Below are 26,282 nucleotides of genomic sequence, written 5' to 3' on the forward strand. Positions count from 1 at the left end.
ACATGTGTTTACTCATCAATCCAACGATCGCACATTAACATCATCATCAGCGACGGCGACACGAGTCACAGTCAGACTGATCCTGCAGGACAGAAGCTGTTTCACTGTTTCAAAGTTAAATATGTTCTTTCTTCTTTTGTCTCTTAATCTTGTTTGTTATCTGAATTAAATGTAGAGAAATAAAAGCAGTTCAGAAATGAGCTGCAGGGTTCCACACCAAGAATGAAAACTATAACAATAACTATAAGTGGAGTCCAGACTACAACTATACAACGACAGCGGGATCACGGTCAGAGCGATTTAATGAACGATGGAAACACTGACAGCCAATCAAATCTATCAACCAAACCATACGGCAAGACAAAGTCTCCATCAAGCCCGAAACCTGCAGATATCATCTTCATTCTGTAAACTGACTGATGACTTTATTTATTTTAATGCGGGTTTGCTCCTTTCTCACCACGGACCGACACACTGTAATCAGCCAGAGGTGATTTCTTTACATGAGTTTGTTTCTCTTTATTATACAATGATGCTGGAACTTTGTTCTGCATTATAATGAAGTTAGCGCCCCTTTCAGGCTTCAGATCCGTGCTCATACTGTGTGTCCTGCCACAGCACAATAACAGCTGGTCGTCTGCTACCGGCGGTCGGTGCGGTTTGGTCTGTAAAAACTGGAACATCACAGCAACTACTGTCCCGAAATACTTCTGAGCAACACATTGAACCACCACCCGCCTTCAAACCCTTCTGGATCACAGCCGGATCAGGCAGCGTGTGCTCGGCACTGCTGTTTACACAACGTGGATGCTCACATTGTTATCGTTGTAGTTATTGTTATGGTTATCGTTCTTGGTGTGGACGGCCCTTTACTCCGCATCCTGGTGAAAAGAGAAACCTCAGCAAGCAGCGAGAGGACAAATCAGCACAGACAGGTGAGCTGTCAGTCTCAGGTAAACATCATACAGACAGGTGAGCTGTCAGTCTCAGGTAAACATCATACAGACAGGTGAGCTGTCAGTCTCAGGTAAACATCATACAGACAGGTGAGCTGTCAGTCTCAGGTAAACATCATACAGACAGGTGAGCTGTCAGTCTCAGGTAAACATCATACAGACAGGTGAGCTGTCAGTCTCAGGTAAACATCATACAGACAGGTGAGCTGTCAGTCTCAGGTAAACATCATACAGACAGGTGAGCTGTCAGTCTCAGGTAAACATCATACAGACAGGTGGAGTCTTACTGGGACGTCTTTCCTGCTGTGGACAGTGTTGGGCGCTGCAGACTGCTCAGAGTAGGACGGTACGCTTCCTGCAGAGAGACGGAGCATCACAGGTGTGTTCGCATACGTCACAGGACAGCAGGGGGTGTAGTACAGGTGTAACAGGTGTGTGGTCATGTGTACAGCAGGCAGAACAGATGTTGAGCAGGTAGAGCAGGTAGAACAGGTGTAGAACAGGTGTAGAACAGGTAGAACAGGTGTAGAACAGGTAGAGCAGGTGTAGAACAGGTGTAGAACAGGTGTAGAACAGGTGTAGAACAGGTAGAACAGGTAGAACAGGTGTAGAACAGGTAGAGCAGGTGTAGAACAGGTGTAGAACAGGTGTAGAACAGGTGTAGAACAGGTAGAACAGGTGTAGAACAGGTGTAGAACAGGTAGAACAGGTGTAGAACAGGTGTAGAACAGGTAGAGCAGGTGTAGAACAGGTGTAGAACAGGTAGAGCAGGTGTAGAACAGGTAGAACAGGTGTAGAACAGGTGTAGAACAGGTGTAGAACAGGTGTAGAACAGGTGTAGAACAGGTAGAGCAGGTGTAGAACAGGTAGAGCAGGTGTAGAACAGGTGTAGAACAGGTAGAACAGGTGTAGAACAGGTGTAGAACAGGTAGAGCAGGTGTAGAACAGGTGTAGAACAGGTAGAACAGGTGTAGAACAGGTAGAGCAGGTGTAGAACAGGTGTAGAACAGGTGTAGAACAGGTAGAACAGGTGTAGAGCAGGTGTAGAGCAGGTGTAGAACAGGTGTAGAACAGGTGTAGAACAGGTAGAGCAGGTGTAGAACAGGTGTAGAACAGGTGTAGAACAGGTGTAGAACAGGTAGAACAGGTGTAGAACAGGTAGAAAAGGTGTAGAACAGGTGTAGAACAGGTAGAACAGGTGTAGAACAGGTGTAGAACAGGTAGAACAGGTGTAGAACAGGTAGAACGGGTGTAGAACAGGTGTAGAACAGGTAGAACAGGTAGAGCAGGTGTAGAACAGGTGTAGAACAGGTAGAACAGGTGTAGAACAGGTGTAGAACAGGTAGAGCAGGTGTAGAACAGGTGTAGAACAGGTAGAACAGGTAGAACAGGTAGAGCAGGTGTAGAACAGGTAGAACAGGTGTAGAACAGGTGTAGAACAGGTAGAGCAGGTGTAGAACAGGTAGAACAGGTAGAGCAGGTGTAGAACAGGTAGAACAGGTGTAGAACAGGTGTAGAACAGGTAGAACAGGTGTAGAACAGGTAGAGCAGGTGTAGAACAGGTGTAGAACAGGTAGAGCAGGTGTAGAACAGGTAGAACAGGTAGAGCAGGTGTAGAACAGGTAGAACAGGTGTAGAACAGGTGTAGAACAGGTAGAACAGGTGTAGAACAGGTGTAGAACAGGTAGAGCAGGTGTAGAACAGGTAGAACAGGTAGAGCAGGTGTAGAACAGGTAGAACAGGTGTAGAACAGGTGTAGAACAGGTAGAACAGGTGTAGAACAGGTGTAGAACAGGTAGAGCAGGTAAGGAGTGTTACAGTATGCATAAAACGTTCTCCAGTGCAGCACGTGGAACCCACCTGGGCTGCTGAGTTTGTGGGGGGGCAGTTTGGGGGGGGGTGGTCTGGGCGGGCCCTGCGTGGAGGAGCGGGCGGGGCTTTCTGACAGAGGGTGGGGCTTTAAGGTCCCCTGGTTGCCATGGTGATCACAGTCAGGAGGCAGGGATTCTTCCTGATGGAAAGAAAAGACATTTGACTCGCTGGTTCTGATCTGAGACAGACAGCTGATCAGAACAGGTGAGACGACACACCTGAGGGGGCGGGGCAGCAGGAGGAGGGCGGGGCCTCAGTGTCGAGTCTTTTACACTAAAAGAGAGAGAGAGACTTGCTGTGAGCACCTCCACAGATGTTGTGGACAAGCCCACAGGTGTGCACAGGTGTACATCATACTCACTGCTGCACTTCAATATCGCCACTGTCACGGTGACCTGCAGCATCAGAGACATCCGAGTGGTCGTCTGCATCCCCTCTCTCCACACAGCCGTCATCCTCAGCCTCATCTTCATCCTCACCTGAAGTGCCGGCGTCCAGGTGAGTCTCACGTCCCCTGGAAGCAAAATATTCATCAGCTCTAAACATTCTACAAGTTCAGGAAAAACTGGACAGCAGCAACTATTTTATCTTTGAGTTCAACGGCAGGAACACGACCATCCACCACAGATGTGTTTGCATGGATGTGATTGGCTGACGCAGCGTCTTGCTGGATGACGTCGAGGACGACCCCCCAGGAGCAGCGCCGCACTGTAAAACCAGTTTGACTTATCCTGTATGTACAGGACGTAGCGAGGTTCAACGTCACACGTTGCTTTCATTGGAGCCGCTTTGAAGCCCAGAGTTGCATCTTCTGGTCGGCGCATCGTGTCCGTTTGGACGACCTTCCAAATAGCGTGCGGGTGAACACCAAGTGTTGCACACTCGGGCTAACGTTGGCTACTTTAGCTTAACTGTGCTAACAAGGCAGGTATTTAAATAGTCACATTATATACAGTCATATAACTGTTTCTCAGTCTTTACCCAGTTATCTCAGCATTTACAGTCCACAGCAGCATGGTTTGAAAATTCATGTCTAACACTTAACATTAAGAAAACTGTCAGTTTGTGTTTCTTCCAGGTCTCGGTCCGCGTCAGAACTTCATGAGAAGCATGTTCAAATGGTGAGCAAGGTTGCAAAACAAACGTACACAGATTTAGTTCATACCCACCCAGTTTTTAAAAAAAATGTGTTTTCAGATGTTTTCTAACTAAAATCTGTTATACAAGTGTTGTAGCTCCTTTGAAGAACAGCTCAGTGCGTAGCGTGTAGGACCGTGAGGCTGCAGCAACACACACATGCAGCGGTGAACCAGAGGACGACCGCCACTTAGAACCAGAACCGGAGCAACCGGTCCGCCATCCGATGAGACAATTGCAACAACAGTGCAACTCAGTGCAACTCAGTGCAACTCAGTGCAACTCAGTGCGAGTCCTGGAGGCGGGAGAGCAGCAGGTGAGCCAGCTGTCAATCACAGCTGTCAATCAACGTCCACACGGCAGAAATCAAAGCTTCTATAAGTCTGCAAATCTTATTGTGAGTCTGACATAGTGCCCAAATCGTGTAATTACAACTTCCTGTCCGTCATGTGACACACACCAGGAACAACAACAACAATAACCAGGAAGCGTGAACAACATCCGGGTGATTTCTCTACAGTCGGAAGCCATCTTTTTTGCTTCATGCGCCAATGAGCGGGCGCCATGTTTGAGTCTGTATCCGTTTCTTATAACACGGTCGAGGTGGCAGAAGAAGATGAAGATGATGAACTAGTATCCTCAGCCTTCTTGCTACTGCCGCTATTACTTTCATACTTAAGTACTTTTACAAGTTATTATTATTATTATTATTATTATTATTATTATCTGGTATTTTCTGGATTTATTGACATACTTCACATGTACCTGTGACATCACACTGCACCGCTCAGCTGAGATTATTAACGCTGAGCCAAACGCCCTGATTTACATTTATTACTAGTTTTATTTATTTAACTTATTGATTACTTATTTATGTGTTCAGTGTGACTCCAGGTGAACACACCGTGAACGTGTTTTGCTGACTCCGGCTGCTTCAGCAGAATCTCTTTGTTTTTAACTTGTCAGCTGAGTTTACCTGCTCACACCTGTTAAACTGTGTGTGTTCCAGCTGCTTCACCGGTCTGACCCACAGTGATGAGGTCAGAGGTCAGAGGTCAGCACATTCAGGCAGCAGAATTAGTAAACATGGCGGTGACCTTAGCTCAGGACAAAAGGTCCGCCGTCCAGTTAAAAGCTTCCAGTGCCGGATTTTCTTCACCGTTAGCAAATCTTCCAAAGTGCTCAAATGCAGCGTCTTTAAATTTTCATCAGCTGCTCCGTGTTCACCCCCCCCTCCATCCTGCACCCCCCCCCCCCCCATCCTGCACCCCCCCCCCCCCCGGGGCTGCTGATGAATTATTCAGGCTGCGCTGAGGTTGACACACTGCAGCTCTCAACACCAGCACTGAGCTTCATCTTTCTATCACAGTTCCTCTGCTGACAGCAGCGTGTCCTGCTGATAACGCATAACACCGTCTCACTGTCACACTGAGACACTAAGATTTATTTATGGTATTATTATTATATCATTATTATTATTAATATTATTATTATTATTGTTATATTATTATTATTATTATTGTTATTATTGTTATTATTATTATTATTATTATTATTATTATTATCTGGTATTTTCAGTACTTTATTTCCATAGTTTGTGCGATTTGACGTGTTTTTTTGTTTTTCTGTCTAATTGCACCGAGACCTGAATAACTTATACAATAAAACCTGCACAAGTACACACATGAACACATGAACATATGAACACATGAACACATGAACATATGAACATATGAACACATGAACACATGAACATACGAACACATGAACACATGAACACATGAACATATGAACACATGAACATACGAACACATGAACACATGAACACATGAACATATGAACACATGAACACATGAATGAACACATGAACACATGAACATATGAACATATGAACATATGAACACATGAACACATGAATGAACACATGAACACATGAACATATGAACATATGAACATATGAACACATGAACATATGAACACATGAACACATGAACATATGAACACATGAACACATGAACATATGAACATATGAACACATGAAAACATGAACACATGAACATATGAACACATGAACACGTCCTTTACGAACAGTCACTGTATGATCACAGTTTATCACGTCTGCTGCTAAACGTGTTGACGTCGTATTGATCTGCAGGTTTGGAGGTTCGAGGGTGACAAACATTTATATCTGGTAACAAATCACTTGATACAAATATAAATAAATAAAAAAGCCGAACCATGAATTCATGAACTTAATTTACACCTGAACACATCTCTGAGCACATTTATGCTGTTTGTTCTTCAAACATCATCATCACCAGCACGTAGACGTGAAACAACCAATGATAAACACCCGGTGTGTCAGATGAACGCTCAGGACTTTACATCAGCCTGTGACATCATCAGCCTGTGACATCATCAGCCTGTGACATCATCAGGCCTGTGACATCATCAGGCCTGTGACATCATCAGGCACAGGTGACAGAAGCAGAAATGTTCTCACCTGTTTCCACCAAGGACGGATCCTGCAGCGTCTTCAAACTCCAACCGCAGCTCCTGAACCACACAGAGACACGAGGTTATTATTATTATCATCATTATTATTATTCATATTCATATTATTATTATCATCATCATCATCATCATCATCATTATTATTATTCATATTCATATTATTATCATCATCATCATCATCATCATCATCATTATTATTATGATGATAATGTTATGCTGATGATGCTGATGATGATGATGATGATGATGGTTATTATTATCAGTACCAGGGGAGAGAAACCTGTTGTTTTTGTAAAGATTATTATTGGAGCCCGAGCAGCCAGTGGTGCTGAGGATCTATTGTATCTGAGAGAATTCTTCTTCTCCTCCGCTAAAGGTGCTGGAAAACTCCTGAAACTTTACACATGCATCACAATTGGGGGGAAATTATATCTTCTATAGTAATTGGACTTAGGTGTGGCCAGCGGGCTCCATAGCGACCCCCAAACAACGGCCATTTTGAAATAAAGTTGCTTTGATGTTCATGGAATTTGGTGGGTTCACTGCTGTCATCATTCTTCCCAACATTCTTTTTTTAAAATATTTTTTCACTCAACAGGAAGTCGGCCATTTTGAATTTAGTGCGTCAATTTTCATTTTACCAACATGTTTGAGGCCTTTCGGATGCAGAAGAACTCACTGAACTTTGCTCCTGAGTACAAACTAGTAAATATTTTAATTAGTATCACGGTTGGGTTTGGACGTGGCAGCCAGCTCCATAGCTGAGGTGCTGGGGGGGCTCGCTCAAAAACTCACTAAACTTTGCACATGTGTCAAAAGTGGCGTAACTTTGATATCTGATATGATCTAGGGAGTGCCCCCTAGAAAATTTCAAAGTAAAAGCCCCAACCTTTAAATTTGACGTATATAATCCTCAAAATTCAGAGCCGTGTCAGCCGACCTCCAGTAGCGCCGCTTGGTTTTAATTAATATTATTATTAATAATAATAACAACATTATCGCTATTATCACTACGGTTCAGTAGAGCAGAGGAGGATGCAGCTGATTGGTCGGTTGTGTTGGTGCAAATTCGAACTGTGAAGCTCCCAACCGACCAAAACACACACACACACACACACACACTCACACACACACACTCACACACACTCACACACACACACACACACACACACACACACACACACACACACACACACTGGTTCTACTGGAAACAAACCGGTTCTACTGGAAACAAACTGGTTCTACTGAGAACAGACCAGTTCTACTGGAAACAAACTGGTTCTACTGAGAACAGACCAGTTCTACTGGAAACAAACTGGTTCTACTGGAAACAAACTGGTTCTACTGAGAACAGACCAGTTCTACTGGAAACAAACTGGTTCTACTGGAAACAAACTGGTTCTACTGAGAACAGACCAGTTCTACTGGAAACAAACTGGTTCTACTGAGAACAGGCCAGTTCTACTGGAAACAAACTGGTTGTACTGGAAACAAACTGGTTCTACTGAGAACAGACCAGTTCTACTGGAAACAAACTGGTTCTACTGAGAACAGACACCTCAGAGCAGCTGACTGGACTGAATCACAGACTGATCAGGAGTGACCAGTTACAGCAGAGCAGGAAGTGACATCATCCAGGTAGAACATTGACAAGGAAACATTTAGCAAGAAAAAGAAGAATAAAAGAATAAAAATGGAAGACAAGTGTGAGTTAGCATGTTGTTAGCATGTTGTACAGCCACACTGTTAGCTTGTGTTAAACAAATACACTGTTAGCATGGATAGCCAGTTAGCTTCAGACTTCTCTAATGTTATCAGGTGATTAGCATGGTTAGCCAGTTAGCTTCAGACTTCTCTAATGTTATCAGGTGATTAGCATGGTTAGCTTGTATCACTGAGGTGTGGCGGTGGGTACCAGGTTGGATCTGGCGGTGTAGTACAGCTCCTCTTCACAGTCCAGGAAGCAATCAGACTGTTGAGAAAAAAGAAAACAGGTGTGTCAGTCTGCTTCACCTTCATCCACACAAACAAAACAAACAAGAAGAACACCAACAAACCAAAAAACAACAAATCAACAAACCAAAAACCTAACAAACCAATAAAACAACAAACAAAAAAACCCAACAAACTGGAAATACACAGTCCGTGGTCCGTGTTCCCTCCATCCAGAGTTGTGCTCAACTTGTTTGTTAACAGGATAAACAAAAATTCAAAGCATTATTTCATTTTTCCGTTTTTTGTGTGAATTAAAAAAACAGAAATTCACTGTTTTTCCTGTTTTTGTCTTCAAATTGGCAACAAACCAAAAACCAACTGTTCTCTTGCTTTTATTTTTATATTTATATTATCTGCCCCTACTGCATCTCTGCAGAAGAATATGATGGATAGATAGATGATAGATGATAGATAGATGATAGATAGATAGATAGATGATAGATAGATAGATAGATAGATAGATAGACAGATAGATAGATGATAGATAGATAGATAGATGATAGATAGATGATAGATAGATAGATAGATAGATAGATAGATAGATGATAGATAGATAGATAGATAGATGATAGATAGATAGATGATAGATAGATAGATAGATGATAGATAGATAGATGATAGATAGATAGATAGATGATAGATAGATGATAGATAGATAGATAGATAGATAGATAGATAGATAGATGATAGATAGATAGATAGATAGATGATAGATAGATGATAGATAGATAGATAGATAGATGATAGATAGATAGATAGATAGATAGATAGATGATAGATAGATAGATAGATAGATAGATAGATAGATAGATAGATAGATGATAGATAGATGATAGATAGATGATAGATAGATAGATAGATAGATAGATAGATGATAGATAGATAGATAGATGAACAGATAGATAGATAGATAGATAGATGAACAGATAGATAGATAGATAGATAGATAGATAGATGATAGATAGATGAACAGATAGATAGATAGATAGATAGATAGATAGATAGATGATAGATAGATAGATAGATAGATAGATAGATGAACAGATAGATAGATAGATGATGGATAGATAGATGATAGATAGATGATAGATAGATAGATAGATGATAGATAGATAGATGATAGATAGATAGATAGATAGATAGATAGATAGATGATAGATAGATAGATAGATAGATGAACAGATAGATAGATAGATGATGGATAGATAGATGATAGATAGATAGATAGATGAACAGATAGATAGATAGATAGATAGATGAACAGATAGATAGATAGATAGATAGATAGATAGATGATAGATAGATGAACAGATAGATAGATAGATAGATAGATAGATAGATAGATGATAGATAGATAGATAGATAGATAGATAGATGATAGATAGATAGATAGATAGATAGATAGATAGATAGATAGATAGATGATGGATAGATAGATTGATAGATAGATAGATGATGGATAGATAGATAGATAGATAGATAGATAGATAGATAGATAGATAGATAGATAGATGATAAATAGATAGATGATAGATAGATAGATAGATGATGGATAGATAGATGATAGATAGATGATAGATAGATAGATGATGGATAGATAGATTGATAGATAGATAGATGATGGATAGATAGATAGATAGATAGATAGATAGATAGATAGATAGATAGATGATAAATAGATAGATGATAGATAGATAGATAGATGATAGATAGATAGATGAACAGATAGATAGATAGATAGATAGATGATAGATAGATAGATGATGGATAGATAGATAGATAGATAGATAGATAGATGATAGATAGATGATAGATAGATAGATAGATAGATAGATGATAGATAGATGATGATAGATAGATAGATAGATGATAGATAGATGATAGATAGATGATAGATAGATGATAGATAGATAGATGATAGATAGATGATAGATAGATGATAGATAGATAGATAGATAGATAGATGATAGATGATGATAGATAGATAGATAGATGATAGATAGATGATAGATAGATAGATAGATAGATAGATGAACAGATAGATAGATAGATAGATAGATGATAGATAGATAGATGATAGATAGATGATAGATAGATAGATAGATAGATGATAGATAGATGATGATAGATAGATAGATAGATAGATAGATAGATAGATAGATAGATGATAGATAGATGATAGATAGATAGATAGATAGATAGATAGATAGATAGATGATAGATAGATAGATAGATAGATAGATAGATAGATAGATAGATAGATAGATAGATAGTTAGGGCCCAAGCATGAAAGTGCCCGCGGCTGAACGGTCCCTGGCTCTGAAAGTGCGAGGAACCTATTGTTTCTGAAGGGAAAACTACTGAAACTTTGCATATATGTTCAAACTAATAAATGCTTCAATTACTATCAAAACTGAGTAAAATTGTCATTTCAGCTCTTTAGCACCACCTAATTACATTTAGCATTTTTGAGGTGCTAGCAGTGCTTGAAAACAAATGAAAATTTGCATCAAAAGTGCCGTAACTTAATATCTGATATGGGTCTTGGGCACTCCCTAGAAAATTTCAAACTTTAAATTTGACAGATGTAACATCTCCAGACTTTATAAAAAGCCTCTTGGAGCCATACCCTAAGTCCAACAGGAAGTCAGCCATTTTGAATAAATTGCAAAGTGAAGCCATTGACAGTTGTTGTGTTTCAACAAACTCCTCCTGGAGATTTAACCTGAGTGACTTCAAATTTGGTAGGTGACATGTTTGTGATGCTAAATTGCAAAGCTTTTTAGTTTTTATGGATCGCCTTTGGCGTGGCGTGCCAGACAATTTTGCCCAAAACATGTTTGGGGCATTAAACAGGAAGTTGTTGTAATTTCACTTTACATTGTCCAATGTGTCCCAAATTTCTCATGCTTGCTAAGAGTCCAAGTCTGAACACACCTTCATGTCAATGTTGAGTCATAGTCATAGCGCCACCTACTGACAACAGGAAGTCAGCCTTGGTGTGGTCTCTACATGATATACAGCAATATGACATATAATTAGTGGGTGTTCTCTAGCACCACATAGTTGACACAGGAAGTGATATTTAACTCCTCCGTGCAACATCCGATATTCATGACAATGCATATGCAGGTCAGACAACCTCGACGTAATGTATTGCTGCATTATGGACCCCTGACTGGTGGCAATAGGAAGCCTTATGATATAACCGTCCTTTGATTTACATGAAATTTAAAGTGTGTGGTCTACATTTGATATGCAGCAACATAATGTACATTTAGTGTGTGTTTTCTAGCACCACATAGTGGACACAGGAAGTGATAGATACCTCTTACAGGTGATGTCCAATATTCAGGAGAAATGTATATTTGTGTCTGTTGTCCTCTGGTAAATGTTTTGTAATGTAGAGCTGCAATAACAGAACTTCAACGGCGGTGCATCCTGAGGTGCACAAAGGTGTGAAGGCCCGATCATCGCTGCTTGCAGCTTTAATTATTATTATTATTATTATTATTATTATTATATTTCTTATATTGTTACTACTGCAGGGCCTCTGTGAGTGTGTTCTTACCTCTTCATGGTGAGCTTCAGTCTCTTTCCTAAGAGGAGGATCAAACTTCATCTGATCAACTGAAACACAACAAATCACATCTTCATCACCATCATCATCATCTTCATCATCATCACCATCATCGTCTTCATCATCATACGGACTCACAGTTGATCTCAGACAGAGTTTTTCCTTCTCTGGTGTTTCCAGATGGGATCCTCTGAGGGACAGAGGCAGCAGCCTACAGACAGACAGACATCATCATCATCATCATCATCATCATCATCATTGACATTCACACTCTGAACTGCATTATTTTTGTATAAAAGGTGCTATACAAATAAAGTTATTAACATCTTCACACTTCTGAAGTTGGTTCAATCTCTGATGTGTTGAGCATCCTGCAGACTGACATCTCGTCATCTCTTCTTCTTCACACTGATATTCAAACTGCAGCTGAATGTAAAACATGTTTCCTCACAGTTTCATCAGATGGAGTATTTTTCATTTAAGGGATAGTCCACAGTCTCAGTCATCATACAGACACAGAAACGCCATGTCTCTGTAACTGAGTAACAGCATTCAGCAGGTAAAAGCTGTTTGTTGTTATGATGTTGACAGGAAACACTTTTCATGCTACTTTTAAATTAGTGCAAGAAGAAACATTTGATGGTGTAAACATATTTCTTTTTAAGAAACAAACTCCAAACTGAGTAGATGTGTTTTTTGGCCATTGTTTGCCTTTAATGGACAGCTAATAGTAGATAAGTAGACAGGAACCAAGGGAAGACAGAGAGGCCTATTGTTTTTGTAAAGATTATTATTATTATTATTAGGGCCCAAGCAAAAGAGCCCCAATGGGCCCCAACGGTCCCTGGCTCTGTGCGAGGAACCTATTGTTTTTGTAGAGATTATGATTATGATGATGATGATTATTATCACTGTTGTCATTCTAGTACGCCATTGCATTTTTGAGGGGCTTGGGAAGTTTGAAGACTCACTCAGAATTGGAAAACATGTTAGAACTGGTGAAAATTGCAAAGTTCTGTGGTGATTGGGCTCAGGCGTGGCTGGCGGGCTCCATAGCGCTCCCAAACGCAGGATATCGGAGAAATGTAAGATATTGGATATGGGTCTTGGGTGTGGGTAGCTCAAGGGCACCCCCTAGAAAATTTCAAAGTCAAAGCCCCCACCTTTAAATTTGACGTAAATGTACGAGATTCGGTAGGCAGATGTTCCCTCTTCCATACTCTAAATCCAACAGGAAGTCAGCCATTGAAGCCATTGACAGGTGTTGTACTTTAACAAACTCATCCTAGAGATTTAACCCGAGTGACTTCAAATTTGGTAGGTGACATGTAAAGACCTTTGTGATGCTAAATTGCGAAGCTTTTTAGTTTTCATGGAACGCCCTTGGCGTGGCGTGCTGGACAATTTTGCCCAAAATATATTTGGGGGATTAAACAGGAAGTTGTAACTCCACTAGACTTTGTCCAATCTGCCCCAAATCAAAGAAAATGATCTTTGATGAATTTTTTGTTGACTGATTACCGATTAATGGACTCATTATTACATTCAAGTTACTTAAGTCACATGACGCACTACACACGACAGAATGTGATGGAATATGATGGCACGTGACAGAACATCAGAGAACATGACAGATGATTACAGAACATGATGGAACATGAACGGATGTGACGGAACCTGACAAAGGGTTGGACAGACAGATATTAGCATCCACAGAGCTGTGAAGCTAATGCGGCTAAAACAACAGTTTGTACTTCACAAGTTCTTGGCTTCATTTCTCTCTGCACCCAAACCACCCCCTCACCTCCACGTCGGTCTCGTCATCGTCCAGGTGGCTCTGGTGGTCCTGGTCCGGGTTACTGGCCTTATCCAGCAGCTCAATGGCCAGAGTCCGGCTGAGAGGCTGAGAGACGAGCGGGTGCTGTAACAAAACACAGTCCTGTGAAAACAACCAATCTCCAAACTTCATGTCTCAGATCATCCACTGATGCTTTATTTATCTGAACTCAAACCACAGAGTCCTTCAGTTAATGCAAAAAAACACATCGTGTATAACAATACGTGTTTTTTTGTTGTTGCTGATTTTTTTGCTCATATTTATTTCCTCTGGTTATCCTGAGATCAGGCTTTAATAATCAGGTGGTTTCACAGAGATGCTGTAGCTTTGCTCTCAGATCTGATGTTTTCTGCTGGATTTCACAGTTTCATGTCTTTAAAATGGTCAAACTCTTCCAGAAAGAAAACATTTTCTGCTGCAGTGAACAGAGTAGTTTAAAGTCTTAATTGACCCAGAATTCACCATGTTAGTACTACTGAAGGGGGTAAAGAAGCAGACAGTGCTGCGCAACAGATGAAGACAGACATGTATCTGAAGTCTGACTGTTAGTTTAACCTAAACAGAGTCTGTAAATGAGTAAATATCAGACATTTAACAGTTGACCAGGACTTAAACGTGATAACAAGCATCTTTACCGATCATAGAGTCTTTCCTTTCAGTCTAGAGACAGACGGACAGATCACACACTGACACTGTTAGCAGTGACATGTACTTTCAACACAATCACGTCTTCATCTCTAAGCAGCCGTCTTCAAACATAAACGAGCATCATGAACATCATTTATCTTCACATAATGAGGTGATTAAATTCTAATGTGCCGATAAAAGCACCATAAAACACAGCTGGTGTCTGTCATCATCATCATCATCATCTTCATCTTCATCAGGGCTCAGTTTCATTACCTGCAGAAGTTTGTCAGCAGCAGGTCTCTTCTTTGGGTTCTTGGTCAGAGCTATTTTAATAAACTGATGGAAGTTTCCGGTCCTGCAGAGACACAAACACAGACTGAACACAAAAGATCTCTAAAGGAAACAAACTCCTCGTTTTACATTAAAACAGCTGTGATTCATATTTTGCCTTTTTGCGGTCAGTGCCTCTATATCAGGTGCAGGATATGTGTTGTCCCTGTGTCCAATTACAGTCAATTTGAGTGGTATGACACAATTCCATCCAATCAACCACAAAAACCTGGAGGACATTATACAACATCTGAAATCCTCCTGTTGCCTTGATATTCTGCTTAGAGGCTTTTTCAAAATTGTATCAAACTGCATGGCCTCAGATCTTCTACATATTGTCAACACATCTCTTCTCTCAGGTGTCTTCCCACTGGCCCTGAAAACTGCCGTCATCAAGCCACTCTTAAAAAAGAACAATCTGGAACTTCACTAATGAGCAACTATAGGCCCATATCACCTCCTGTTTTTAAATAACATCATTGGAATAGCTTTTTCAAAAGTTTTTCAACAGCTGAAGAACTTTGTGACCCTAAACAACCGTTCTGATGTCTTCCAGTCAGGATTTCAACCACAGCACTGAGACTGCTCTTGTTAAGGTCTTCAGTGACATCCACTTAAACATTAACAGTGGCAGAATTTCAGTATCAGTATTACTGGATCTCAGTGCCACATTCAACACGGTCGACCACAACACATTACTAGACAGACTGGAAAACTGGGTGGGACTTTCTGGCACAGTACTGAACTGGTTTGAATCCTACTTAAAGGACAGGAACTATTTTGTGTCTACAGGTAATTACACATCTGAGCGGACAAAAATGACACATGGAGTTCCCCAAGGCTCCATTCTGGGGCCTCTTCTGTTCAAAATCTACATGCTCCCACTGGCTCAGATTATGGAAAACAATAAAATATGTTAACTCAGTTATGCAGACGACACACAAATTTACATAACCATATCACCAGGGGACTCTGGTCCAATACAAGCACTGAGTAAGAGCACTGAACAAATCAATTATTGGATGTGTCAGAATTTTATTCAATTAAACAAAGACAAAACTGAAGTAATTGTTTTTGGAGCCAAGAAAGAACGATTAAAAGTCAGCACTCAGCTTCAATCGATAATGTTAAAAACTACAAACCAAGCCAGAAATCTTGGTGTAGTCATGGACTCAGACCTGAATTTCAACAGTCACATTAAGACAATTACAAAGTCAGCCTACTATCACCTGAAGAATATATCAAGAAGTAAAGGACTTATGTCTCAGCAGGATTTGGAAAAACTTGTCCTGCATTTATCTTGTAGACTTGACAACTGTAACGCTCTCTTCACAGGTCTCCCTAAAATATCCATCAGACAGCTGCAGCAGATTCAGACGCTGCTGCTCGAATCCTCACTAAGACCAAGAAAGTGGATCATATCAGTCCAGTTCTCAGATCTTTACACTGGCTTCCTGTCTGTCAAAGCATTGATTTGAAAATATTGCTGTTGGTTTATAAAGCACTGAATGGTTTAGGGCCCAATTACATTTCTGATCTGCTGCTACATTATGAACCATCCAGACCTCTCAGGTGGTCTGGATCAGGTCTGCTTTCTGTCCCCAGAGTCAAAACTAAACATGGAGAAACAGCGTTCAGGTTTTATGCTCCACATATCTGAAAAAACTCCCAGAAAACTGCAGGTCTGCTGCAACTCTCAGTTCTTTTAAATCACAGGTTAATTGTTGTAGTGGTTAACTGTTGTAGTGGTTAACTGTTGCAGTGATGTACAGAGGTTTATTGTTGTAGTGGTTAACTGTTGTAGTGGTTAACTGTTGTAGTGGTTAACTGTTGCAGTGATGTACAGTGGTTTATTGTTGTAGTGGTTAACTGTTGTAGTGGTTAACTGTTGTAGTGGTTAACTGTTGTAGTGATGTACAGTGGTTTATTGTTGTAGTGGTTAACTGTTGTAGTGGTTAACTGTTGTAGTGATGTACAGAGGTTTATTGTTGTAGTGGTTAACTGTTGTAGTGGTTAACTGTTGTAGTGGTTAACTGTTGCAGTGATGTACAGAGGTTTATTGTTGTAGTGGTTAACTGTTGTAGTGGTTAACTGTTGTAGTGGTTAACTGTTGCAGTGATGTACAGTGGTTTATTGTTGTAGTGGTTAACTGTTGTAGTGGTTAACTGTTGCAGTGATGTACAGTGGTTTATTGTTGTAGTGGTTAACTGTTGTAGTGGTTAACTGTTGCAGTGATGTACAGTGGTTTATTGTTGTAGTGGTTAACTGTTGTAGTGGTTAACTGTTGTAGTGATGTACAGTGGTTTATTGTTGTAGTGGTTTACTGTTGTAGTGATTAACTGTTGTAGTGGTTAACTGTTGTATTGATGTACAGTGGTTTATTGTTGTAGTGGTTAACTGTTGTAGTGGTTAACTGTTGTAGTGGTTAACTGTTGCAGTGATGTACAGTGGTTTATTGTTGTAGTGGTTAACTGTTGTAGTGATTAACTGTTGCAGTGGTTAACTGTTGTAGTGATGTACAGTGGTTTATTGTTGTAGTGGTTAACTGTTGTAGTGGTTAACTGTTGCAGTGATGTACAGTGGTTTATTGTTGTAGTGGTTTACTGTTGTAGTGATTAACTGTTGTAGTGATGTACAGTGGTTTATTATTGTAATGGTTTACTGTTGTAGTGGTTAACTGTTGTAGTGGTTTACTGTTGCAGTGATGTACAGTGGTTTATAGTTGCAGTGGTTAACTGCTGTAGTGGTTTAGTGTTTTAGTGGTTTCTTGTTACGGTAGTTTACTGTTTAGTGATGTACAGTGATTTATTGATGCAGTGGTTAACTGTTGCAGTGATGTGCAGTGGTTTATTGTGGTGGTTTACAGTTGTAGTGATGTGCAGTGGTTAATTGATGCAGTGGTTAACTGTTGCAATTGTTTATTGTTGCAGCAGTTTACTGTTGCAGTGGTTAACTGTTGCAGTGACGTACAGTGGTTTCTAGTTGCAGTGGTTTATTGTTGCAGTGGTTAACTGCTGTAGTGGTTTAGTGTTTTAGTGGTTTCTTGTTGCGGTAGTTTACTGCTTAGTGATGTACAGTGATTTATTGATGCAGTGGTTAACTGTTGCAGTGATGCACAGTGGTTTATTGTTGCAGTGGCTTCTTGTTGCAGTGGTTTATTATTGCAGTGGTTTACTGTTGCAGTGGTTTATTGTTGCAATGGTTAACTGCTGTAGTGGTTTAGTGTTGTAGTGGTTTCTTGTTGCGATAGTTTACTGTTTAGTGATGTACAGTGGTTTATTAATGCAGTGTTTACTGTTGTAGTGATGTGCAGTGGTTTAGTGTTGCAGTGATGTACAGTGGTTTACTGTTGCAGTGATGTACAATAGTTTATTGTTGCGGTGGTTTACTGTTGTAGTGATGTACAGTGGTTTATTGATGCAGTGGTTAACTGTTGCAGTGATGTACAGTGGTTTATTGTTGCGGTGGTTTACTGTTGTAGTGATGTACAGTGGTTTATTGATGCAGTGGTTAACTGTTGCAGTGATGTACAGTGGTTTATTGTTGTGGTGGTTTACTGTTGTAGTGATGTACAGTGGTTCATTGATGCAGTGGTTTACTGTTGCAGTGGTTTATTGAGGCAGTGGTTTGCTGTTGCAGTGATGTGCAGTTGCAGTGGTTTATTGTTGCAGTGGTTAACTGCTGTGGTGGTTTAGTGTTGTAGTGGTTTATTGTTGCGGTAGTTTACTGTTTAGTGATGTACAGTGGTTTATTGTTGCAGCGGTTTACTGTTGCAGTAATGTACAGTAGTTTATTGTTGTGGTGGTTTACTGTTGTAGTGATGTACAGTGGTTCATTGATGCAGTGGTTAACTGTTGCAGTGATGTACAGTGGTTTATTGTTGCGGTGGTTTACTGTTGTAGTGATGTACAGTGGTTTATTGATGCAGTGGTTAACTGTTGCAGTGATGTACAGTGGTTCATTGATGCAGTGGTTTACTGTTGCAGTGGTTTATTGAGGCGGTGGTTTGCTGTTGCAGTGATGTGCAGTTGCAGTGGTTTATTGTTGCAGTGGTTAACTGCTGTGGTGGTTTAGTGTTGTAGTGGTTTATTGTTGCGGTAGTTTACTGTTTAGTGATGTACAGTGGTTTATTGTTGCAGCGGTTTACTGTTGCAGTAATGTACAGTAGTTTATTGTTGTGGTGGTTTACTGTTGTAGTGATGTACAGTGGTTCATTGATGCAGTGGTTAACTGTTGCAGTGATGTACAGTGGTTTATTGTTGCGGTGGTTTACTGTTGTAGTGATGTACAGTGGTTTATTGATGCAGTGGTTAACTGTTGCAGTGATGTACAGTGGTTCATTGATGCAGTGGTTTACTGTTGCAGTGGTTTATTGAGGCGGTGGTTTGCTGTTGCAGTGATGTGCAGTTGCAGTGGTTTATTGTTGCAGTGGTTAACTGCTGTGGTGGTTTAGTGTTGTAGTGGTTTATTGTTGCGGTAGTTTACTGTTTAGTGATGTACAGTGGTTTATTGTTGCAGCGGTTTACTGTTGCAGTAATGTACAGTAGTTTATTGTTGTGGTGGTTTACTGTTGTAGTGATGTACAGTGGTTCATTGATGCAGTGGTTTACTGTTGCAGTGGTTTATTGTGGCGGTGGTTTGCTGTTGCAGTGATGTGCAGTGGTTTATTACTGCAGCGGTTTACTGTTGCAGTGATGTACAGTGCTTTACCGTTGCAGTGATGTACAGTGGTTTAGTGTTGCAGTGATGTACAGTGCTTTACCATTGCAGTGATGTACAGTGGTTTATTGTTGCAGTGATGTACAGTGGTTTATTATTGCAGCGGTTTATTGTTGCAGTGATGTACAGTGGTTTATTGTTGTGGTGGTTTACTGTTGTAGTGATGTACAGTGGTTCATTGATGCAGTGGTTTACTGTTGCAGTGGTTTATTGAGGCAGTGGTTTGCTGTTGCAGTGATGTGCAGTTGCAGTGGTTTATTGTTGCAGTGGTTAACTGCTGTGGTGGTTTAGTGTTGTAGTGGTTTATTGTTGCGGTAGTTTACTGTTTAGTGATGTACAGTGGTTTATTATTGCAGCGGTTTACTGTTGCAGTAATGTACAGTAGTTTATTGTTGTGGTGGTTTACTGTTGTAGTGATGTACAGTGGTTCATTGATGCAGTGGTTAACTGTTGCAGTGATGTACAGTGGTTTATTGTTGCGGTGGTTTACTGTTGTAGTGATGTACAGTGGTTTATTGATGCAGTGGTTAACTGTTGCAGTGATGTACAGTGGTTCATTGATGCAGTGGTTTACTGTTGCAGTGGTTTATTGAGGCGGTGGTTTGCTGTTGCAGTGATGTGCAGTTGCAGTGGTTTATTGTTGCAGTGGTTAACTGCTGTGGTGGTTTAGTGTTGTAGTGGTTTATTGTTGCGGTAGTTTACTGTTTAGTGATGTACAGTGGTTTATTGTTGCAGCGGTTTACTGTTGCAGTAATGTACAGTAGTTTATTGTTGTGGTGGTTTACTGTTGTAGTGATGTACAGTGGTTCATTGATGCAGTGGTTTACTGTTGCAGTGGTTTATTGTGGCGGTGGTTTGCTGTTGCAGTGATGTGCAGTGGTTTATTACTGCAGCGGTTTACTGTTGCAGTGATGTACAGTGCTTTACCGTTGCAGTGATGTACAGTGGTTTAGTGTTGCAGTGATGTACAGTGCTTTACCATTGCAGTGATGTACAGTGGTTTATTGTTGCAGTGATGTACAGTGGTTTATTATTGCAGCGGTTTATTGTTGCAGTGATGTACAGTGGTTTAGTGTTGCAGTGATGTACAGTGGTTTACTGTTGCAGTGATGTGCAGTGGTTTATTATTGCAGCGGTTTAGTGTTGCAGTGATGTACAGTGCTTTACCGTTGCAGTGATGTACAGTGGTTTACTGTTGCAGTGATGTACAGTGCTTTACCATTGCAGTGATGTACAGTGGTTTATTGTTGCAGTGATGTACAGTGGTTTATTATTGCAGCGGTTTATTGTTGCAGTGATGTACAGTGGTTTAGTGTTGCAGTGATGTACAGTGGTTTACTGTTGCAGTGATGTACAGTGGTTTATTGTTGCAGTGATGTACAGTGGTTTATTATTGCAGCGGTTTATTGTTGCAGTGATGTGCAGTGGTTTATTATTGCAGCGGTTTAGTGTTGCAGTGATGTACAGTGGTTTATTATTGCAGCGGTTTATTGTTGCAGTGATGTACAGTGGTTTAGTGTTGCAGTGATGTACAGTGGTTTACTGTTGCAGTGATGTGCAGTGGTTTATTATTGCAGCAGTTTAGTGTTGCAGTGATGTGCAGTTGTTTAGTGTGGCAGTGATATGCAGTGGTTTAGTGTTTTACGGCAGCAGTTTTGAAGCTGACTCTGCTGGGATATAAAAGTCCAGTCCATCAGAAATCCCGATCAGGTTGCTGCTCACGTCACTGCTCTGCTATCTTTAGCTCCAGCTAACATTCAAAGAGAATATTCTATCGCTTTAGTAGCATTAACAGCACCTGGTTGGCTGTTAATAATTCAGCAGCTGCTTGATTGGATGCATAAATATTACATCACTGTTTCCATGCTAAGATAGATAGATAGATAGATAGATAGATAGATAGATAGATAGATAGATAGATAGATAAATAGATAGATAGATACCCACCACTTCACCTTGTCTTTCAGTTTGGGAGGCTGAAAATTACTTTTGGTCATCAGCAGTAGAGCTCTGAGAGAGAAATACATAATCAGTCGTCATGTTAACGAGGAGTCGAAGCTGGTTAAAATTCTCTGATGATTCGGCTCCACCCAAACCCTCGTTAGTGTCTGCAGTCAGCTGTTACCCAGCAGCCCTTTCTGCTGTCTGCTCAGCAGCAGATTATTACACAGTGCACATACATAATGAAGCCATGCTGTTGCTGCTGCTATTTACATGTGTATCACATGTGAAAGGTCATGGAACACACATCCTTCCCTCTGATGAGTCTCATTATTCTCACTATTATTATTATTCTACTATACTATTATACTATTATTATTATTCTACTATACTATTATACTATTATTATTATTTTACTATACTATTATACTATTATTATTATTCTACTATACTATTATACTATTATTATTATTCTACTATACTATTATACTATTATTATTATTCTACTATACTATTATACTATTATTATTATTTTACTATACTATTATACTATTATTATTATTTTACTATACTATTATACTATTATTATTATTCTACTATACTATTATACTATTATTATTATTCTACTATACTATTATACTATTATTATTATATCATTTTATTTCTTTGTGTATGTCTGAGAAAAGGCTCAAGGAGGAGCAGGGAGGAGCAGGGAGGAGCAGGGAGGCTCAGAGATGCTCAGGGAGGAGCAGGGAGGCTCAGAGAGGAGTAGGGAGGAGCAGGGAGGCTCAGAGATGCTCAGGGAGGAGCAGGGAGGAGCAGGGAGGCTCAGGGAAGAGTGGGGAGGAGCAGGGAGGAGCAGGGAGGCTCAGAGAGGCTCAGGGAGGAGCAGGGAGGCTCAGAGAGGAGCAGGGAGGAGCAGGGAGGCTCAGAGAGGAGCAGGGAGGCTCAGAGAGGAGCAGGGAGGCTCAGGGAGGCTCAGGGAGGCTCAGAGAGGAGCAGGGAGGCTCAGAGAGGCATGACCCTTCCACCCAGAAGAGGAAGAAATGGAAAATAAAGAATAAATAAATAAAACAAGACTTAATGTCGCACACACACAGTAACACACACAGTAACACACACAGTAACACACACAGTAACACACACACAGTAACACACATAGTAACACACACAGTAACACACACACAGTAACACACATAGTAACACACACAGTAACACACACACAGTAACACACACACAGTAACACACATAGTAACACACACAGTAACACACACAGTAACACACACAGTAACACACATAGTAACACACACAGTAACACACACAGTAACACACACACAGTAACACACACACAGTAACACACACAGTAACACACGCAGTAACACACGCAGTAACACACACAGTAACACACACAGTAACACACACAGTAACACACATAGTAACACACACAGTAACACACACACAGTAACACACACACAGTAACACACACAGTAACACACACACAGTAACACACACACAGTAACACACACAGTAACACACACAGTAACACACACACAGTAACACACACACAGTAACACACACAGTAACACACGCAGTAACACACACACAGTAACACACACAGTAACACACACACACACAGTAACACACATAGTAACACACACACAGTAACACACACACAGTAACACACACAGTAACACACATAGTAACACACACACAGTAACACACAGTAACACACACATAGTAACACACACACAGTAACACAAACAGTAACACACACAGTAACACACACACAGTAACACACATAGTAACACACACAGTAACACACACACAGTAACACACAGAGTAACACACACACAGTAACACACACAGTAACACACACACAGTAACACACACACAGTAACACACACAGAGTAACACACACACAGTAACACACACACAGTAACACACACACACACAGTAACACACATAGTAACACACACACAGTAACACACAGTAACACACACACAGTAACACACACAGTAACACACACAGTAACACACACACACACAGTAACACACATAGTAACACACACACAGTAACACACACAGTAACACACACACACACAGTAACACACATAGTAACACACACACAGTAACACACACACAGTAACACACACACAGTAACACACACAGTAACACACATAGTAACACACACACAGTAACACACATAGTAACACACACAGTAACACACATAGTAACACACACACAGTAACACACACAGTAACACACATAGTAACACACACACAGTAACACACATAGTAACACACACACAGTAACACACACACACACAGTAACACACATAGTAACACACACACAGTAACACACACACAGTAACACACACACAGTAACACACATAGTAACACACACACAGTAACACACACAGTAACACACACACACACAGTAACACACATAGTGACACACACACAGTAACACACACACAGTAACACACACAGTAACACACATAGTAACACACACACAGTAACACACACACAGTAACACACGCACACACAGTAACACACATAGTAACACACACAGAGTAACACACACACAGTAACACACACACAGTAACACACATAGTAACACAGTAACACACATAGTAACACACACACAGTAACACACAGTAACACACACACAGTAACACACACAGTAACACACACAGTAACACACACAGTAACACACACACAGTAACACACACAGTAACACACACACACACAGTAACACACACACACACAGTAACACACATAGTAACACACACACAGTAACACACACAGTAACACACACACACACAGTAACACACATAGTAACACACACACATAGTAACACACACACAGTAACACACACACAGTAACACACACAGTAACACACATAGTAACACACACACAGTAACACACAGTAACACACACATAGTAACACACACACAGTAACACACACAGTAACACACATAGTAACACACACACAGTAACACACAGTAACACACACATAGTAACACACACACAGTAACACACAGTAACACACACATAGTAACACACACAGTAACACACACAGTAACACACACAGTAACACACACAGTAACACACACAGTAACACACATAGTAACACACACACAGTAACACACACAGTAACACACACAGTAACACACACACAGTAACACACACAGTAACACACACAGTAACACACACACAGTACACACACAGTAACAAACACAGTAACACACACACCTCATGGGGTGCAGGTCGAACATGGGCGGCTGCAGCTCCGCCAGTTCGATGGCGGTGATGCCGACGGCCCAGATGTCACACAGCTGGTTGTACCCGCCCTTCCTCTCCACCGCCGCCACCTCAGGAGCCATCCTGCAACACACACCTGAGTTCAGAGGGAGCCAATCACAGAGCCCGACATAGAGAGGCGCCTCCCTGAATACATAAAGGCTACATTATAAACAAGAGGCAGAAATAAGCTGCATCATCATCATCATCATCGGCAGACCGCTGACATCAGCTTTCGTCATGGAGATGACCGGCAGGAATAAGGTCATACCAGTATGGCGTCCCAATGAAGGATTTCCTCTTAGCGATGGTCATGGTGATCTGAGCCGACACGCCGAAGTCCGCTGTGTCAACACGCGCGCACACACACACACACACACACACACACACACACACACACACTTCAGCCTGGGGTCAAAGGTCACATCAGTGCATACATTAACTGTATGTTAACGGGTAACCCGTCGGCTTCTGACTGAGACGGTTCATCTCGCTCTCCGCTTCACTTCCTGTCTGCTCTCTGCTGTTGCTATAGTAACGCCTATAATAAATACCAGTACCGTTTTATTTCCTGGAGTAATTTGCTGATATTTAACATTTTAAGTGATGCAATTTAGTATAAACTAAAAGAAAAATGGTTTGAAGTAATAATTCAGTTTCTTCTAAATTCTTAAACTGTTCAGCGTGTGACGATGTGACGATGTCTCCGTTTATTACGCTGTTTCTAAAAATGCATCCATCACCTTTATTTACTGATCTGTTACTTTCTCAATTTAATTATCTCCTAAAAGTAGCTTCTGTGCAGTTTATTATCAGGACATTACAGAACTTATATGAATCTAATAGTTTGAATCACAAAACTAAGTATTTTCCGTCTGTTAAGAATCAAATTATTAAGATTTTTTGCAAATTAAGAACCGAAATATAACAAACCGACCTGCAACATCTTCTGTTCAGAACTGAACGAACAGATTTTACACATTAGTGATTGAAAACAAACTGTATGGTGGAAATATAACGAGTAGAGACATTATGATGCATCATCATTAAAACTAACATCGCTGCTGAGAAACTCAATACTTGGATGTATTTTGGTTGCGTTTTGCTTTTACAGGTTAATTATTTTTTGCCTTTATAATCTGAGAAGTTAGATAACAAAAAGAGATTTTTATAACACAATAATTGTAATAAAGAATGAAGATATTTGTGCTGTAATGACACTTTTTACTGTTTCACTCATTTCAGGACATGTTTTCAATAATTTCCTAAAAGTAGTTTCTGTGCACTTTATTCTGAAGTACTAAACAGGAAGGAACTTTATCCTTATTTAACACATACTTCCAGTATAAAACTGCATTTGACATGTTCAGTATATTATTATTATACATTTGCTACAATCGTTGCAATTTCTGATGATCATATTTTACATCAATTTCTTGTTTTGTTGTCTTTTTGTTTTGTTTTTGTGTC

At 40.5% G+C, this 26,282-nt stretch overlaps 1 protein-coding gene across 2 annotated transcripts in view; it reads right to left on the minus strand.

Moving 5' to 3' along the window:
• The window catches only part of LOC121881858 (mitogen-activated protein kinase kinase kinase kinase 3-like), a 67,407-nt gene that overhangs the window by 12,322 nt on the left and 28,803 nt on the right, over positions 1 to 26,282 (minus strand). For both annotated transcript variants that reach the window (XM_042389619.1, XM_042389618.1), the window contains exons 8-20: positions 25,084 to 25,156; positions 24,765 to 24,896; positions 21,518 to 21,580; positions 14,795 to 14,876; positions 13,859 to 13,975; positions 12,193 to 12,265; positions 12,046 to 12,104; positions 8,395 to 8,451; positions 6,469 to 6,521; positions 3,190 to 3,342; positions 3,047 to 3,101; positions 2,817 to 2,967; positions 1,244 to 1,311 (exon numbers count right to left, since the gene is read on the minus strand). In XM_042389619.1, coding sequence (XP_042245553.1) covers positions 1,244 to 1,311; positions 2,817 to 2,967; positions 3,047 to 3,101; positions 3,190 to 3,342; positions 6,469 to 6,521; positions 8,395 to 8,451; positions 12,046 to 12,104; positions 12,193 to 12,265; positions 13,859 to 13,975; positions 14,795 to 14,876; positions 21,518 to 21,580; positions 24,765 to 24,896; positions 25,084 to 25,156 — 1,136 coding nt within the window. The remainder of the gene's footprint in view (positions 1 to 1,243; positions 1,312 to 2,816; positions 2,968 to 3,046; positions 3,102 to 3,189; positions 3,343 to 6,468; positions 6,522 to 8,394; positions 8,452 to 12,045; positions 12,105 to 12,192; positions 12,266 to 13,858; positions 13,976 to 14,794; positions 14,877 to 21,517; positions 21,581 to 24,764; positions 24,897 to 25,083; positions 25,157 to 26,282) is intronic.

This window comes from Thunnus maccoyii, chromosome 2 (assembly GCF_910596095.1).
Source record: "Thunnus maccoyii chromosome 2, fThuMac1.1, whole genome shotgun sequence".
NCBI classification, from domain to species: Eukaryota; Metazoa; Chordata; class Actinopteri; order Scombriformes; family Scombridae; genus Thunnus; species Thunnus maccoyii.